Genomic DNA, 17,142 nt, shown 5'->3' with positions numbered 1-17,142 from the left:
AGCAGGCAGTTATGGAAGTTCCACATCAGCAGGCTAGAAGAAATGAGTGATAGAGTGAAGCTGAATTAAGATTTCTAGTAAACTGTGGAGAGCATAGCCTTCACATTCTCCAACCATGTACCATTTGAACTTGTCTTACAGCTTGGCTGTTCCTAGAATAACCAACTGGATCTGCAGCATCCTTAACATTTGGCAGCAGATCAAGTCATACGTTACATTTAAAATAGTTTATTCTGGCACCTAAAAATGGGAAAGTATGAATGTAACAAAACAAATGTTCTGAAACCTGTGTGCCATGTTTGTTGGCCCTCTAGGACAACTGGTTGGCCACTGTGTGAAACAGAATGCTGGGCTAGAGAGACCACTGGTATGACCCAGCAGGGCTCTTAACATTCTTATTCAAGTTCATTCAACAGGGAGCTTCCACACTGAGTGTACATTTGGTTGCAGACCCAGGTTTGTTGCAGTGTAATTTGTGGTATTGAGCACTTCCAGAATGTTAAACCCCAGAAAACTATATAGCCTTGATCATTTATGTGCATTTAAGGCTAATGTTTTAAACTCCCATATTTGCTTAAATACTGTTTTAATGTTTTCAGACTTATTATGATTCAGATGTGGATATATTCTCTTGGGGAACCCCAATCACCACACTAGCTCTCTTCACCATAATATTGCACCTGGCAATTGAAACCAAAACCTGGGTAAGTTACCTGAACACAGTAACCTGCTGTATTTCCTATGGTTGTGCTGACTCTACTCCCTCATTGTACTTCTGTTGAGTTGAATTTCTCAGCCATTTCAACAAGAACACTTGGGAATGTGACATTGTTCTGTTTATATTGTTGTTTACTGAAGTGTACTGTTTCTGTAACACTGGCTGCATATTGGCTTTTCCACACGTCTTACCTTTTGCTGGCACATCGCAGAGGACAGCGTCTTCTCACGCGATTTTGCGCGATAACAGTGTCTTCCTGGCGCGATTTCACGTGCAAAGACGCTGTCTTCCGCGATGTGCCGGTAAAAGGTAAGACGTGTGAAAACGGCCATTGTAAGGAGGAAGACAGACCAGTTGCTAGTATTATTGGTAGGTCCTACTTAAAAGTTCCTCCCTAATTACTAGGAAAGCTCTGTGCCTTTCAGTTCTCCAATTGTTAAAATATTTCACACAAGTATTACCTTAGATGATTAGCCTGCAATAACAAAACAGCAACAGGCCAAGATATTTTGACCCATTAATGAGTCTCTGTATTGAATTGCCTTGATTTCCAGAATCCTCAATTTTGCCCTCCCATTTGCTCCACTTCAAGTTTACAGCCTCCCCATCCACTTTGCTTGTAGTCCCTGTCCATTCATATGTTCTCACCTTTAATAGAGTAAGTGGTACCAGTCTTGGGAAAGATGCCACTTTCTCTTTACCTCTCAGCTTTTTTCCTACAGTACTTGTGACTTCCACTGATACTGAAAAATGAGGTTCTAGTAAGCTCAGGATGAGCAAGAAACTGTTACCTTCAAACATTCTCTTGAGGTTCATTTTTTCCACTATGGTTAACTTTCAGAGAGTGGAATACATGCATCGACCTTTCACGGCCCTTTGTATTCAGTGGATGGACAGAAAGGCTATCCAAGGATTCCAAAGGCTTTAGAGAGAGATTCATGGGTGTGGCTCAGCAGTTAAAATCAAAATAGGAAATTCGTATATTACTACTGTAGCATGCGAGCTGCTGTCACATAATCATTATTCACATCATGCCAATAACAACAGGAATTATGTGAAACAGATATGCCGTGTGTTTATGTCCCATTCCAGCACTGTCATCCCATGTATTGCCAACATTGGAAGTTAACAATAATATTAATCCATCCCACAATGTATACAAACATTGCCAATGCATCATGGGACCAACTCACGCAGAAATGGTTCATGCTACAATATGAATCAGTTGGCTGTGACAAGTGCCTAAGATGGGATCAGGACAACATGCAGAGAGTTTGAGCCTTTTGCTGAGGGGATTATCATTGGCTTTTTTGCTAATGATTTGCTTTCATCAAAGTGATATCATACAAGTGATGCGAGAGAGATATTGCCAGAGGATATGGCTAGGCATTTGGCCAGAGAACATCCACTCAAATACATATTTAGTAAAGGTGCATTGCTAGGTAGATAGATTATAGACATCCAAGATCTTTTAAAGTAAAAGAAGAAGTTTATATTTAATTTTTTTAAAAAAAATTAAGTAAAAGAAAGTTTTTTTAAAATATAGGGCACAATTCAAAATGAAATGGATAAGCAAGAAACTTGTACAATGAGGTCACAAGCACTATCTAATAGGTGCTGGTGATACCAGTGCAGGCGGCATATCCGTAAGGGAGAAAAAGCATGTATGCCTATTTGCTGAGGGAAGATTAATTTCTTCCGAGTAGCTGCATCTTCTAGTATCAGTTGGGGCAACATCACCTGGCAGCTGTACAGTTGTCACAGAGAAAGGCCAGCATGTTGTCTTGGAAATTCCCACATGCTTAGCTAGCAAGGGCTTCTTCTTCTGCTGGAAAGTATTGCACTTTCCTACAGAATGTATTTCCATATGCCATGCTGTTGGTATTCCAAGGAGAGACCATAATGGCACATTAATTTTGAGTATGTTTCTTTTAGACTTGGCTACATTTGTCATCTTGTGTCTTCAGCATTGGTTTATTCTTCATTGTGGCACTACTTTACAATGTATCTTGCTCAACATGCTATCCTCCATCCAATCCCTACTGGATTATGGAAAAATTGATGGGAGATCCTTTGTTTTATCTGACTTGTTTTGTTACACCTACTGTTGCTCTGCTTCCCAGGTATGCTATCTTTCCTTTGTATATCTATTAGTTAGCATGAACAAATGCTGAAATGATCCAAATAGTCATAGAGTTTACAGGGCCCAATGAATAAACGATCTTATTTTGTAAACACTGGCTTTAACAAATACAGAAAAGGAATATTAAATAAATCAGCTCAAAAGAGCCCTGCGCAGATGGTCATGTAAGCAGATATTTAAAAAACAAGTACACTGGTTCTGCGTGGAATGGAGTGGGCTCCATTCCCCAACATTCCTTCAAACGTCTATAGTGAGCCCTACTCTTGTGTAAATGTGCATACATATCCTCCTCCATACACTTTATTTATATTTTTGAGTATTTGTTTCCCAAAGGGACCCAAAACATCTTACAACCCAAAAAAAGACTACATGCACAAACAGAAAACAGTGGTACAACGGCAGACTACATCTTGGGGCAGTCCTGGACTTGTATGCTGGCTCTTCTGAAGGCCTGGGCTATGAGCCATAGGCCAAGAGCCCTTTAACTCTTGCCCTCCAGCTCACATCCAAAGGCTCACTCCTCTGGCCATGCCCAAACTTTATAGTAACCCGAACAGGAAGGTGGGGGTGACAGATTGTCAGTAAAATGGTGCAGCTGGTAAAGGGTTTCCTCCACTGTTTCCTTCCCTGCTCAGTCAGCAGCCCACCTTTCTCAATCACATGGAAGAAGCTTATGCACAATGATGTTTGGCTAAATGTGGAGACATTAGGGTGGAGGGTCCAGTGGTCATATATCCTACTCCCCTTCACATATGTATGGTGTTCTCATTTTTAAATATCTGCATAGACCTGTTGTGTAGAAATAAATATATGAGGATGGCTTCGAATTCAGCCTCCTGCCCACCTCCTCCATACAGTCAAGATTCTATTTGCTCAGGAACCGGCATGCTGCATCCGCACAGGCATTGTCCTCCTACTCATGATCCATTTTTATAAGCCTGAATGTGGATCACTCATAGGTCTATATGCACGTGGCAAACAATTCTGGCCATCCATTTCATATAATCGTTTAATAACAGCATTTTTTTCCTGGTCAGTAGCCCAGTTTTGAATGCTCAGTAAAAAGGGTCCCAGTCATTCCTCCCTTAAAGTAACTTAGAACTTACTGGTAAGCAACAGGGTAGGTTCTCCACATCTCCAATTTTCACAAGTACGTAACATTTCTTCATACTGGATTGTAGCAAAGTCTTTTTCTTGCATTATTCTGGCAAAATGCATTTGATATACTTTGATTTCAGAATGTTTTTCTTTTAACAATGACATTCCAGATTAGACTACTGCAACTCGCTCTTCGTAGGGCTTCCCTTGGGCTTGATCCAGAAACTGCAGCTGGTTCAGAATGCAGCTGCACGGGTGGTTGCCAGAGCACCAATCATGGCTCATATAACACCTATCCTCTGTCAGCTGCACTGGTTACTGGTTGAGTACTGGGTCCAGTTCAAAGTTTTGGTGTTGACTTATAAAGCCCTATGCAGACTGGGCCCAGCATATCTTCGGGACCGCCTCTCCCCATATGTTCCCCAGAGGTCACTTCGATCAGCCTCTAAGCACTTGCTGATGGTCCCTGGCCCCAGGGAGGTCCGCCTGGCCTCTACCAGAGCCAGGGCCTTTTCGGTCCTGGCTCCGACCTGGTGGAACTCTCTGTCTGAAGAGACTATGGCTCAGCAGGATTTGTTATCTTTCCACCGAGCCTGCAAGACGGAGATGTTCCACCAGGCATTTGGTGGGGGCTAGGCTGTCCTCTCGCCAGCCACCACCCATGCAGGAAAATGCTGTATTTTAATATTTTATACCCGCCAGTTTTAATTGTTTTGATACAATGTTTTAATGTTTTTATAATGTTTTTTCTGTTTTAAACTGTTGTTAAACCGCCCTGAGCCCGTCTGACGGGGAGGGTGGTCTAGAAATGTGATTAAATAAATAAATAAATTCCTCATTCTTTTTTATTATTTTTTTTCCTATATCGATTTTTTCCCTCACAGATTTTTATACAGAACATTTCAGGGCACACTTTTCCCAACCCAACTTCAGCTTGGACGCCAGTTGTCAAGGTTGCCACCAGAAGTTCGCAGCCAACATTTGGAAAGATGGAACACCAAAAAGGACACAGATCCCCATAAGTATCCATGTTTTCATTATTCTTTAAAAAACCCTTATTTTATTGCTAATGACTCTTTAAATGCCTGTAACCAAAGCAATCCCACAGAATTATCTGATCATAGAAATGAGCAGACTCAGAAACCAAAGACAGAGACCACAACAGGTTTAAATATTACCCCTCATTTTCTTGGTGCTCAGTTATCTGAGGAGAATGGACATGTTTCAGTGACTCATAGTGAAGGAACATCTCCAAGTTTTCACAAAATTGCACACATCACATCAGAGCTGGAGCCAACAATGGCAGAGGAAACATTCCAATGGAACTCAGCAGTAGACCAATCAGATTTCAGCTTGTTGAACTGGATCACATCAACTCCTTTATTTAATGGCATTGGAAGAGATTCACCAAGGTCATCAAGCTGTTTGCAAAATGTGAGGCAGGACAACACACCATGTAGCGGCAGTTCGCCTCCTGATTTGAAAGTGTTGCCAGAGCAGAACTCAACCTGTTTTCAGGAGCAAATCAAAAAGTGTGCAAAGGAAACAGTCTTGATACCTGAATCTTTTGAGTCAACTTTTTTATGACATAGAACTTTGGCATTTTGTTTTATTTGCACAAGAGGAGTATAATGGTATTGCTCTAATTGTTTCCAGAGATGAAACAGGAAATTCAAGGTACATAGAGTTATTTTAAGAGAATTTTTAAGCACAATGTGTTGAAAATAAGAGCTTTAAATACAAAGAAAAATACATTTATATATTTATTTTTCATCTCATTTTGTACAAAAATGCAATATGTTTATTTTTATTAACTTCTCTTGTATTATCTTATGGGCTTATTTATCAAGTCAAGGAATCTACCCCATTAATTCATATGATTGTAGTTGGTTTGACTTTCATGGCAAAAACACCCCAAATAATATTTTGATATTCTTTTTTGCAAGAACTTGCACAGTATATCACTGACAAAAGGTTCTTTTGGAATGGAGGCATCGAAACAAATTGCTGAGAACTACTTCAGAAACAAAGCCTCTTATTGTAAAATAATGTTAAGCTGCCATAAAAATAAAAATGATGTTTTCCAGATGTGACCCTATTTGATATTTCTACTATTGATGTTTATGTGTTATGGGAAATATATAAATAAACATCCATTCATATTGCAAAGATGTTATCCTATATGGCATCAATGAAGACACAGTTCTCCATTTTAAGTTAATAAAGAACCCTTGGAATAAAAAGGCCTCCTTGGAATAATATTATAGTAAAATTGTAGGAGTTCCTTATTCATTCAAGTTAAAGATCTTCTCATGCATAACACTAGTGGCTAGTTCTTTAATTACAGAAATTATGTAAGGTACTCCTCCTTTAGCCCCATCCTCCATCATTCTGGTAGAGTAGGTGAAATCCCAGAGGAGGGGTCACTGTCATAGTTCCTACACCAAACTAGCTCAGTCCCAGATATTAACACCAGTGTGCAAAGCAAACACACTGTTGGTCTCTCCTATGGAATTGTCTCCATTCTAATTTTACCAGTGTGGCATAGGCTGGAGCCGCTGGGAATGGAAGCAACATTACAGCTGTACACTACAGGTGATCTGTAAAAACTTTTTTGAGCTTCTATTGTGACCTGATGGATTATATTAATGCAGGAGGCAGCCAGATTTGGACCCACGTGGAATGAAAGGTGGGGTCTAAATAGTGTAAATCACTACAGTCTTCCAAAGTTGGTCTGGTTCAAGCATCCATGCTCATTACTCATTGACTGTAGCATCAGATAGTTTCTTGCATATGTAATTAATCCACCACATATTCATTCACATCAACAGAATGTTCACATAACCCAGTGTGAACTCAGGGTCAATTCACACATTAAAAACCCATATGAACGTGCAGTTCTGTGCTGGAAACCCAATTTCCACCTGTGTAAAGGCCCAATTCAACTTAGGACCATAGGAAGAAGAGGCTTCAGCTTTTCCTTCTATATCATTTCCTCTACCTGAAATGGTCCCCAGAGCTGCTACTTGGCCTGGTGAGGAAACCTATATTTAGCCATCAATACATGTAAGATTCTTCAGTGGGGAAAATAGCATCTCCCTGGGGTCTTTCAGATCAGGAAACATGTGCGGGGAGAAAGCTGAAGCCCCTTCACCCCATTTGCCATGGTCCCAACTCAAATTATGCTCCCGTGTGCCTAGGAAATGAATTCCCAGCATAGAACGTCTGGTAAATGTCTGACCCAGAGTCTTTGTGGCAGCAACATGTTAACTTCATGCACTTTGGACATGTGACTTGGTCCTCAAATGTAATCCTTTTGTCAATAGAATCACTTTGTACATTCTGCTGAGATTGACCAAGCATTGGATAATCTAGCAATGAAATATCCTGTTATACATAGGCATGCATGAACCAGCCAGGAACACCGAGGAATACACTGAGGAACACACTCAACACACTGAGGAAATCAAGCACCAAACATGAAAATGGTTATGTAGGTGATCATATATATCCTTTCTCAGAAAGAAATTCCACTGAGGTCTATGGACTTGATCTCCAGTTGAGTCTTCAGAGACTGCAGTTCCAGATTTTGGTCTTCCCTTTGTCCAAGATAATCCCTAAAACAGCAGAGCACAAACTTCAGTGGAGCATCTTGTTCTGAGTTCCATATTCTTGGTTCTCCCTGCTGTTTGAAACTTGTGGGCCTTTGGGGATTTGTACAGAAAACATAGTGTATACATTTTTAAAAATTGTCAGATAAAAGCTGATATACTAAGGAAGATAAGGATTCATGCCTTGACTGGCTATCTATTTGTATTTCTATACTGCCTCTTGCAACAGTGCAGGGTGTGCAATGTGTTAAGAAAAGAACACCATAGAATAAACTAACCAATTATATCATTGCTGATTTAGTACAAAAACTATAGTTGATGTTTTTTGCTTTGTAAAGAGACTTCAAGTGACAAAGATTTTATGCCATAGATTCTGCATGGTATCGGTCAAGAACTTAACAGTTCGGCTTTTTTATTTCTTTTCCAAATCAGGACAAGTTGTAGCTGTAGATAAATCAGAATAAAAATCCAATCACTTGACAACTAGACATGAAGAGATCAGGCTTGTTGAGAAAACTTTACTGGCAGGCTTAGGTTTCATCTAAAGTACCTTTTTTTTTACAGTGTAATGATAGTCTATCAGCTCCCAACGGGTATGAAAACATGATACAATTACAACAGACATCTTTTAAGGATTGCACATATCCTAAAAGATTGCATATTTTATCTCTTGTAAATATGCAGTCCTTTAAGATATGTGCAATCCTTAAAAGATGTCTGTTGTGAAGGGTGGGCTCTCCTAAAAGAAGAGCTGTTGCAGGCTCAAGCTATCACCATTCCAGCAGGACAGAAATGTGGTAGAGGACCTACGAAGCCAATGTGGATGAACTGAGGGTTCTGTGGTGAGCTAGGGAGGACAAAGGAGATGTTCAAGAAATTGAGGGAAGGAAATGCATCCAAATAAGAGTATCTAAGGGTCGCTAGGCACTGTAGAGCAGCTGTCAGAGAGGCCAAAGCTCAGAATGAGCTGGCACTGGCCTGGTAGAGGGGGGGTGGGCTTGCCACAACAAAAAGACATTCTTCAGATACATGAGGATCAAATAGAAGGTGAAGGGGGCAATACTCCAATTGCTGGGTGAAAGTGGAGAAATTCTGACAGAGAGAAGGCAGAAAGGCTCAAGGCCTACTTTGCCTCAGTTTTCTCCCTGAAGGAGACAATAGGCCCAGCTACAGATGGTAGTAGGTAAAGCATAGCTTTGGGGCTGCTAGTTGACATGGGCAGAGATGTTGTGGAGAAGCACTTTAATGCACTGGATATGTACAAATCCCCTGGGCCAGATGCGATGCACTTGAGAGTGCATAAAGAACTTTCAAAAGAGCATGCAGACCCTGTGTCAATCACAGGGCTCGCTTCTGAGCCCAGTGCTTTTCAATATTTTTTATAAATGATCTGGGTGAGGGTGTGAAGGGTTTACTCATTAAATTTGCAGATTACACCAAACAGGGAGAAGTAGCAAAACATCCTTGAAGACAGAATTCAACAAGATCTGAACACACTGGGAAAATGGGCAGATTTGAATAAGATGCAAGTTAACATGGATAAGTGCCAGATTCTCCTCCTGGGTAACAAAACTGCAAAGCATGCATACTGGATGAGGGATACAGTTCTGGGTAGCAGCATGTGTGAATAAGATCTTGGGGTATATAGGTGGATGGGAAAATAAATATGAGCAGTCAGTGTGATGCAGCAGAAAAAAGGCAGTCTTGGAGTGTATTAACAAATGCATAACATCCAAATCACAGGATGTCATTATCCCACTATATACCACATTGGTCAGGTCCCACTTGGAGTGTTGTATGCAGTTTAGGAGGCCTCACTTTGAAAAGGATGTGGACAAATTTGAACGGGTGCTGAGGAGAGCGACCAAGGAATGTTCAGTTTGGAGAAGAGGAGGTTGAGGGGAGACATCATTACTCTCTAAGTATTTAAAAGGCTGCCACATAGAGGTGGGAAGGGAGCCGTTCCTGTTGGCAACAAGGAACAGGACTCAAAACAATGGGCTTAAGCTATGGTAGGGAAGATAGCAGCTGGACGTTAGGAAAAATGTCTTCATGTTAAAAGTAATTCAGCAATGGAATTGGCTTCCTAGGGATGTGGTGGGTCCCCCCTCATTGGCAGTCTTCAAGGAGCAGCTGGATGAATATTTGTCGGGGATACTTCAGGCTGTTCCTGCATTGAGCAGAGGGTTGGAGTAGATGGTCTGTAAGACCCCTTCCAATTCTATGATTCTATGATTTCATTCTACAGGTTCATTCCTATGAAACTATATGATTCAGTGTTTGTTTGTCCACCTTTCTTACTGAAATCCAAAGTGGATTACAACAGTGCGAGTGAAAATACAATATAATCAAGAGCTAGGGCATTCATTCACTAATTTCCATGGCATGTTTAACAGCATGAAAACTCCCTAGCAGGCACATATCTACATCAGCAGACTACCCAATAGCAAAGTGTGCAGTCCTTGTCCCTACCAAGGCTTTTCTCTGAGCTATTTCTTATGACATAATCCTGTAATCTGGGTAAAAAGCCCTCCTGAATAATTAAGTATTGCATAGTTTGCAGAAAGCCAAGAAAGTGGGTGCTTTCCTGACCATCTCAGGCAGGCCATTCCATAAGGTGGAGGCTACCACAGAGAAAGAACATGTACAGGCAGTTGTTGCTTTTACCCCACTACAGGGTGGTATCTGCAGAAGGCCCTGACTAGATGAGCAAAACTACCATGGTAACCCATAGGGGGAGGGACAGTCACACAGATACAAGGGGCCAAGGCCATGAAGTGCTTTGAATGTGATGGTCATTACCCTGAATTGATGGGGAGCCAATGGAATGAATGCAAAACGGGAATGATATGCATGCTCCATTTAGCTCATGAAGAGCTGCAGTATTCTGCACCAAGTGAAGTCTCCAAGTTGACTTTGAGAGGAGACCTATGTAGAGTGAATTACAGTAGTCTAGTCTCAATGTTACTGTGCCATCAAAGGCAAAGATAATGTAGTAGCCGATGCCTTATCCAGATGTGAAACCAGGCTGGAACAGAATATGGATAGAGAAATGTCTAGAAGAAGCAAACAACGACCTAATAGAGAAGGCCAAAGCCGAGATGACCTCAGCCCAGCAGTAGAACATCCCAGAGAGTAAGATGACACCCCAGCAGAGGAGGAACGCAGGTTAAAGAAACCCAAGACTTTAAAACAAAAACCACAGAAGAGTGAAAAATGGACTTAAAGGAACTGCAGAGACAATAAAACATTCCCTAAGAGGAAGCTGCACACAGCTCTTATGAAAAAGATGTGTACCGCTTAAGGACAAAGGGGGCGATTTGTAATGATTTTAAGTAAATGTGTATATGTGTTTTTAAATATTTGGTGCAGTATAGATGAAGAGTGGGGGTGAAAGCGAGGGATGAGTGAGTGATATGATTGGTTGATGACTGAGAGTGTGAGCAGAGTAAATGCAGTTTTAGACTGAAGAGTGGAGAAAGAACATTCAGTCAGGGCAAGAGAGGCAAGCGGTGTGCAGCCTGAGCTTGTGTATGTTGAAATATAACCTGTGGGGTAGCCTGCACTGTGTGTTTGTGAAAGAACAGTCAGGCAAAAGCAGGCAAACTGCGCCTGAGAAAAGGTCTTACTTGTGAGAGAGAAATTAATATCAAAAGCAGGCAAACTGTGTGTGAAGCCTGAAAGAAGATCTATGTGACTGGGTTTAAGTGAAGTAACTTTAAAAATTGAGAACTACTCTTGTGAAACCATCAAGCTTAAGAAATAATATGAAACTGATACGCTTCTTATAAAAATAAAAGTTTACTTAGTTTTTTTGATATCACAGAGTATCTGTCATTCCTATATCCCATTCCTTTCCTCAGTGCTGCACAGTACCACAAAAAAGCCTGATACTTGGGCACGTTACTAAAGGGGAAATTTAGATAAAATATCTTGGAATATAATATTCCTGGTGGCAGCAGTCTACCCAGAGGGTGTAAGAGAAAGATTAAAGGCAAAATCTACCCAAGAGAAAGAAAGGGTCATAACAAGGTGGCCAGATCGGCTATGTCAAGGTAGCGCCCTCGGTCACAGGAGAGGCAGTCGGCACCGCAGCCAGTTCCGAGGGGGTCGGATCCGAGGAACCACGAACCGGGTCAGACGACGGCCCGGGAGCGGGAGAAGCGGCCGAGCGAGGCGCATCAAGCTTACCCGCCTGGTCTTGGGGAAGGAGGTTAGACCCCCAGAGGAAGGCCTTCAGCCGAGCGGAGCGGTCGTGGCGAGCCTTCGGCGTAAAAGACTGGCAAATAGCACAGCGTTGAACAATGTGTCCTTCCCCGAGACAGAGAAGGCACAAATCGTGCCCATCCGAGTGGGTCATTTTTGTGGAGCATTTTTGGCACTTTTTGAAGAGGGCCATAACGACGAGTGGAATGAGAAACACGCTAGAAGAACCGATTCCGACGGCAGCGAAAAAGGAACTGAGGGAATGCGGGGGACACTCGCTTTAAGTATGCCGGTTTTGGCGGGAACGGAACCGCGCACGCGCGGAACGGGCGAGCGTCCCCCTTTTCAGCGTTCTATAGCTAGTCAAATCTTTCCGCGGCCGGCCTGCGTACGCGCAGTCCCAATGTGGGGCTGCACAGAAGGACGACGACGAACTTCCAGTTCTCTTTAGAACACCCAGCTCTGTGGTGAATCATGGGGGCTGGTTTCCACTTCAAGGCAAGGAGGGGTCAGCAAGGAGCAATCTTGTCAATATTTTCAAGGAGCTTCAGATTCCATGTTTCCACCACAGCCTCAATAGTGCCTGAGATTGGAATTCTAAAATCCCCTCGCATCTTAACTATTGCCTTGAAGACAAATTTTAACAATGAAAATTAGTCAGTTTTCTGCTTTGACTGCTGACATTTTGCAATATATTCATCAGAAGAATGCAAACATGTCTTCCTTTTTTTGGCATACCAAATTAAATACTTAATTAAGAATACTACCTTAGATGTCTTTCCATATATATTTTATTATTATTATATTATTTATGAAATCCAGTGCTCTGTCTTCTTCACCTTTTCTCCCTCTGTTCAAAAACTCTAACCTTCTGAAAAGTCATAATCTCTGCACTATTCATAGTACCATCCTAAGCAAAGTTATAACTTGCTAAGCTCATTGACTTCTCTGGACATTTTAGAAGGGTATAATTCTGACTAGGATTGCACTGTCACTTACTTTGTATGTCACAGATCATCCTCCACATAGGTAAGGGTGGAGTATGAAGCTGCAAATTCCCCATTAATCATATGTTACACAGGCCTGGATTGTAACAAGAGTTGTTGTCGCAAATCCTTTGCTGACTCAAGTTTGGGCTGACCTTCCTCTACTCTGAGGTAAAAATTTCCTCCCAAAGCGTATGAAGATGTTTACTGGATGGGGAAGCCTTTAGTAGCGAGGTTTTACTTGTAGCCTCAACTTTCCTTATAGTTGCACCCTTAAGGAATGTATAGGTTGTGTGGTTACCTAGGCAAGTTTACGTAGAAGGAAGATCAGAGGTTTGCGTTTCAGCTAGAAATGAAACTGGCACACTAGACTTATGGAGTTTTAAAAGGAAACAGAAAGATTATTTACAGGTAGGATGGATAGGTAGGAATGTAGGCAGGTACTTAAAAGCTGAAGTAACTGTGGTTCTTGAAAGCTCATGCTACAGTAAAGTTGGTTAGTCTTAAAGGTGCTACTGGACTCTGCCATTTTGGTATAGTTTCTTAGGTTGCTGACAGATGAGAGAGGTTGGTGTTAATCAGACTTGAACTCTTTAACGTTCTTTCTTTGTTGGACACCCCTTCCTAGGCTCCAATTTATGCACACACAGAGCATGCCTTCTCTTTTACTGCAGACCTCAGGGTACTCCACTCAGTTAAAACCCTCTCCAGATACTGGGCAGGATTTATTGTTATACCAAAGATATAACCCTTTGGTAGAAGGGGAGACTCCTTTCTACCCACTTCCTTGGACCACTACAAGTTCCCAGATCTCTTGTGTCTCAGTAAAATGTAGTGCTGTCTGTCCTACTTTAGTACAAGGACTAAAAGTGCTTCATCTTTATGTTTTACTATAAGGGTACACTGTTCCCTTTCTTCCTCACACAGAGGACTCTCTGGCTGACCCTCTCCAATCAGAAGCCAGTCTCCAATTCCCTAACTCTTCAGTTTACTCCAACTGTTAACCCCTCCTTCTGTTAGCACCAAATGTCAGCTCATTATTCTAATTCCAACTGCCATTCTCTTTCAGGCTAGCCACAGAAGGGGGAAGAGACTTGTCAATCATTCTCCCTGCTGCAGTTTCAAGCCTTTACCTGCCTCTTGCTGGATGCAGCATTTGGCAATCCTGACATTTTCATGCCAAGTCCATCACAGTCGTCTACATGAAACATTAGTTTCTCCATAGAATCTATGTGTGTATTTTTTGGGGTCATTCAGGTAACTTTCTTATTAATGTGTGTGTGTAAAATGCTGTCAAGTCACAACCAATTTATGGCGACCCCTGCTGGGGCTTTCAAAGCAAGTGAAAAGCAGAGGTGGTTTGCCAGTGCCTTCCTCTGAAGAGTCTTCCTTGGTGGTCCCCAATCCAAGTACTGACTCTGCTTAGCTCAGGCTATACCATGCCACCTTCCATCCCTTCTTATTAATAATCTGTATTTTAAATGGTGTTTAATTTTTCATTTTAAGAGCTGGGTAGTACATTCACATATGTATTAAATAAATAAGGCACTACTTTTTCCCAATAGTTTTTGTCCAGGATATCTAAACGGAGACCACAATTAACTTCCCATTTTGAAACTCTGATTTGCTATTGACTAAGAACTGATCAAACAAGTAAAGGGAGCCAAAACTGTCACCCCCTTCCATTTTCTCTTCCATTTTCAGTCTCTTGGATCATGATTTGCAGTTCTAATTTTCTTCAGCTGAAAATCTATTGGGCAACTTAATTAAAAATAAGTCTATCAGTCCACATAACTTTTACAGGGGATTGTAATTCTTGGTAACCCATCAATATGCCATAAGGCTGTAGTAGTAAACCCAGTTCCACAGCTGGAAGTCAGAAAAGTTTTTAAGTGAGCTGGCATAAGTTATGGTGCATAGGTTGCAATCAAATGAAATTTTAGAAAACTAAACTTAGACAACAACCCCCCCCCCGCCCCCTGTATCCTATTCTTAACCCACATGTTAATGAAGAGAGGGGTGTTTAAAGTATCTTCTAGTTCGGAATGTTCATAATAAGGGACATGATTCAAGGACTTTGTCTTCTTTTTGGAAGATCATCAAGTAATAGGAAATACTCTTTCTTTGGAATATTAATGCACGGAAAAAGGAAGCAAATCCAACTGTGCAGAATGGTCAGTCTGAACCTCAATGTTTTGGGGAACATTTAGTGTTACTGAATCTTGGCCAAAATTAGTTTGGATCCAAGCTCTGTAAAAAGAAAATAATCACATTTCTACCCGATAGTTTCATACAAAGCTATCTAGACTGAGACCACATTCATTTCCCACTTTTAGGAAGTAATCCTAGCTGTTTCAAGGAGCAATCACAAAAGTGCCCTTAGAATTACAGCCTGATTATAAGTCAAATTCTCTTCAATCTCCACATCTTCCAAAGACAAATTTACATGAGGTGGATTATTAGAAAAGGACACAGAATCACGATGTGTGCCCTGTACATATAGCATGAGCATGACTTCCTGTATGCTTCAGCCTTGGCACTACTTTAAATAGAAAGTGCTGATCTTAGGACTCAACATAAAAAACCCTTATTTTGCTTGTAAAAATATTAAAAATTAATATAGCCAACCAACAACACAAAGGTGAAAATATAAGCCTTCAAAGGAAATACCAACTCATCTGGTATTTGAAATAGGACTAACCTTGAAATGTACATTTTTCTTTAAAATATATTGGGAGGAGAATGTAGCATCAGTCATGGAAGATTGGACTGATTATATGCCTTCCATCCACTAGGTAATTTACCCAATTTGGCTTTTTTTAATCCTGTGTGTACCATCTAAACTTATTTTCAAGTTTTGTAAATGTTAAGATTACTTTGTTTTTCTTTTGTTCTCAGTTTTATTTATTTATTTATTTATTTATTTATTTAATCACATTTCTAGACCACCCTCCCCGTCAGACGGGCTCAGGGCAGTTTAACAACAGTTTAAAACAGTAAAAACATTATAAAAACATTAAAACATTACAGATATATCTGAGGAAAAGATTGGTAAATACAGCTGGTATTGTTTAATAATTAGGAAATTAGGGGTGACTCTTGTTTTATTCACTGTATTTAGATGGTGCCTCAATTATCAATTGCATAAATCTCTCTTTGGGATTGAAAGGCACAGTCCAGTGAAGTGTTGTGTATGTTCCTTTAAACAGAAACTGGAAACCCTAAAATGCCAATTTCTAATATTTTGGGAGGGACATGCAATGTATTTTATGTACGGTTCCCTTTTCAGACTTTAATATAGCCTTATGCTATTTGTACATTATCTATACTCAAGCACAAAATATAATTGATAACCAGACCTCATTGAGAGAGTACAGCAAAATTGGCCTCTCCCCCAGTTGCCTCAATGTATTGCTACATTGCTTACATTCAGGTCGAGGATGCCAGGATATGATAAAGCATTGCAATGCTATAGTTATAAGATCTAGTAAACCAAACAAAATTTGTATGGAAGCAAAGACTGAAGAAGGGTCCCTTTAAATACTTCCTTTCTTCCCCTTTCAGCACATAAAACTCAACCTAGGTGCCAATAATATTCTTAATTTGCATTGCTGTAAAAGAAGATCCTAAGCCTTTAACAACAATTTGTACTGATAGCTGAAATGTATTCCTTAATTTATGCATATCAGATTAATGGTAGATGAAGCTGATATTATCACCTTATTAGCACTTGTGTGACTGCAAGAAGCATTTCTTTTCCTAAACGATTTTAGAATTCATGAGACTTCAGTCCTTCCATGCTGTTCAGTTCTGTAGACAACATGATTAACTACTTGTGTGTGAAATCCTGCCTTAGTGGAAACCAGCAGCAAAACTCCCACTGACTTCTGTGCTGTGTTTTTATTCACTTGGTTTATGACTGTGCCATTAACAAGAATACTACAAAGCAATTACAAGAGTTGGCAGGTAATTTATCTTAAAATCCATGAGATGGCAATGGGAATTAAAAAACTGGATGGTACACTTTGCATTGGGCCTGGGAAGAGGGGTGGGCAACGAGATCATTCACTATGTGGATACCACCCTTTTGTGGGAACACCAAACTCCCACTGAGTGTAGCATTTGGTGCACAAACTTCCTAAAATCCCACCTAGCCCATATGGTTGCAGAGATCCAGCGTTAGTACTAGAAAAACAAGTTACGGCAGCGGCAAAAAATGCTTTCTACAACCTCACTCTAGCCTGGAAGATGGCTTCTTATCTTGACACGGCTGACCCGGCCACTTGGATCCATGATATGGTAACATCAAGGCTTGATTATTGTAATGCTCTATACATTGGCCTCCCATCTAAGTTAACTAGGAGGCTCCAACTATTGCAA

The 17,142-nt window shown here is 40.8% G+C and overlaps 1 protein-coding gene across 1 annotated transcript in view; it reads left to right on the top strand.

Annotated features, from left to right (window-relative positions):
- Window positions 1-6,128, top strand: part of ATP10A (ATPase phospholipid transporting 10A (putative)) — a 140,139-nt gene extending 134,011 nt beyond the window's left edge. The window contains 3 exon segments of the mRNA XM_054973034.1: window positions 600-704; window positions 2,654-2,841; window positions 4,844-6,128. Coding sequence (XP_054829009.1) covers window positions 600-704; window positions 2,654-2,841; window positions 4,844-5,546 — 996 coding nt within the window. The 3' untranslated portion in view covers window positions 5,547-6,128.
- Window positions 6,129-17,142: the final 11,014 nt, after the last annotated feature.

Source organism: Eublepharis macularius, chromosome 3 (assembly GCF_028583425.1).
Source record: "Eublepharis macularius isolate TG4126 chromosome 3, MPM_Emac_v1.0, whole genome shotgun sequence".
In the NCBI taxonomy this organism is placed as follows: domain Eukaryota; kingdom Metazoa; phylum Chordata; class Lepidosauria; order Squamata; family Eublepharidae; genus Eublepharis; species Eublepharis macularius.
Note: the sequence above shows the minus strand (reverse complement) of the source record. Positions and strands in the feature narration are given on the sequence as shown.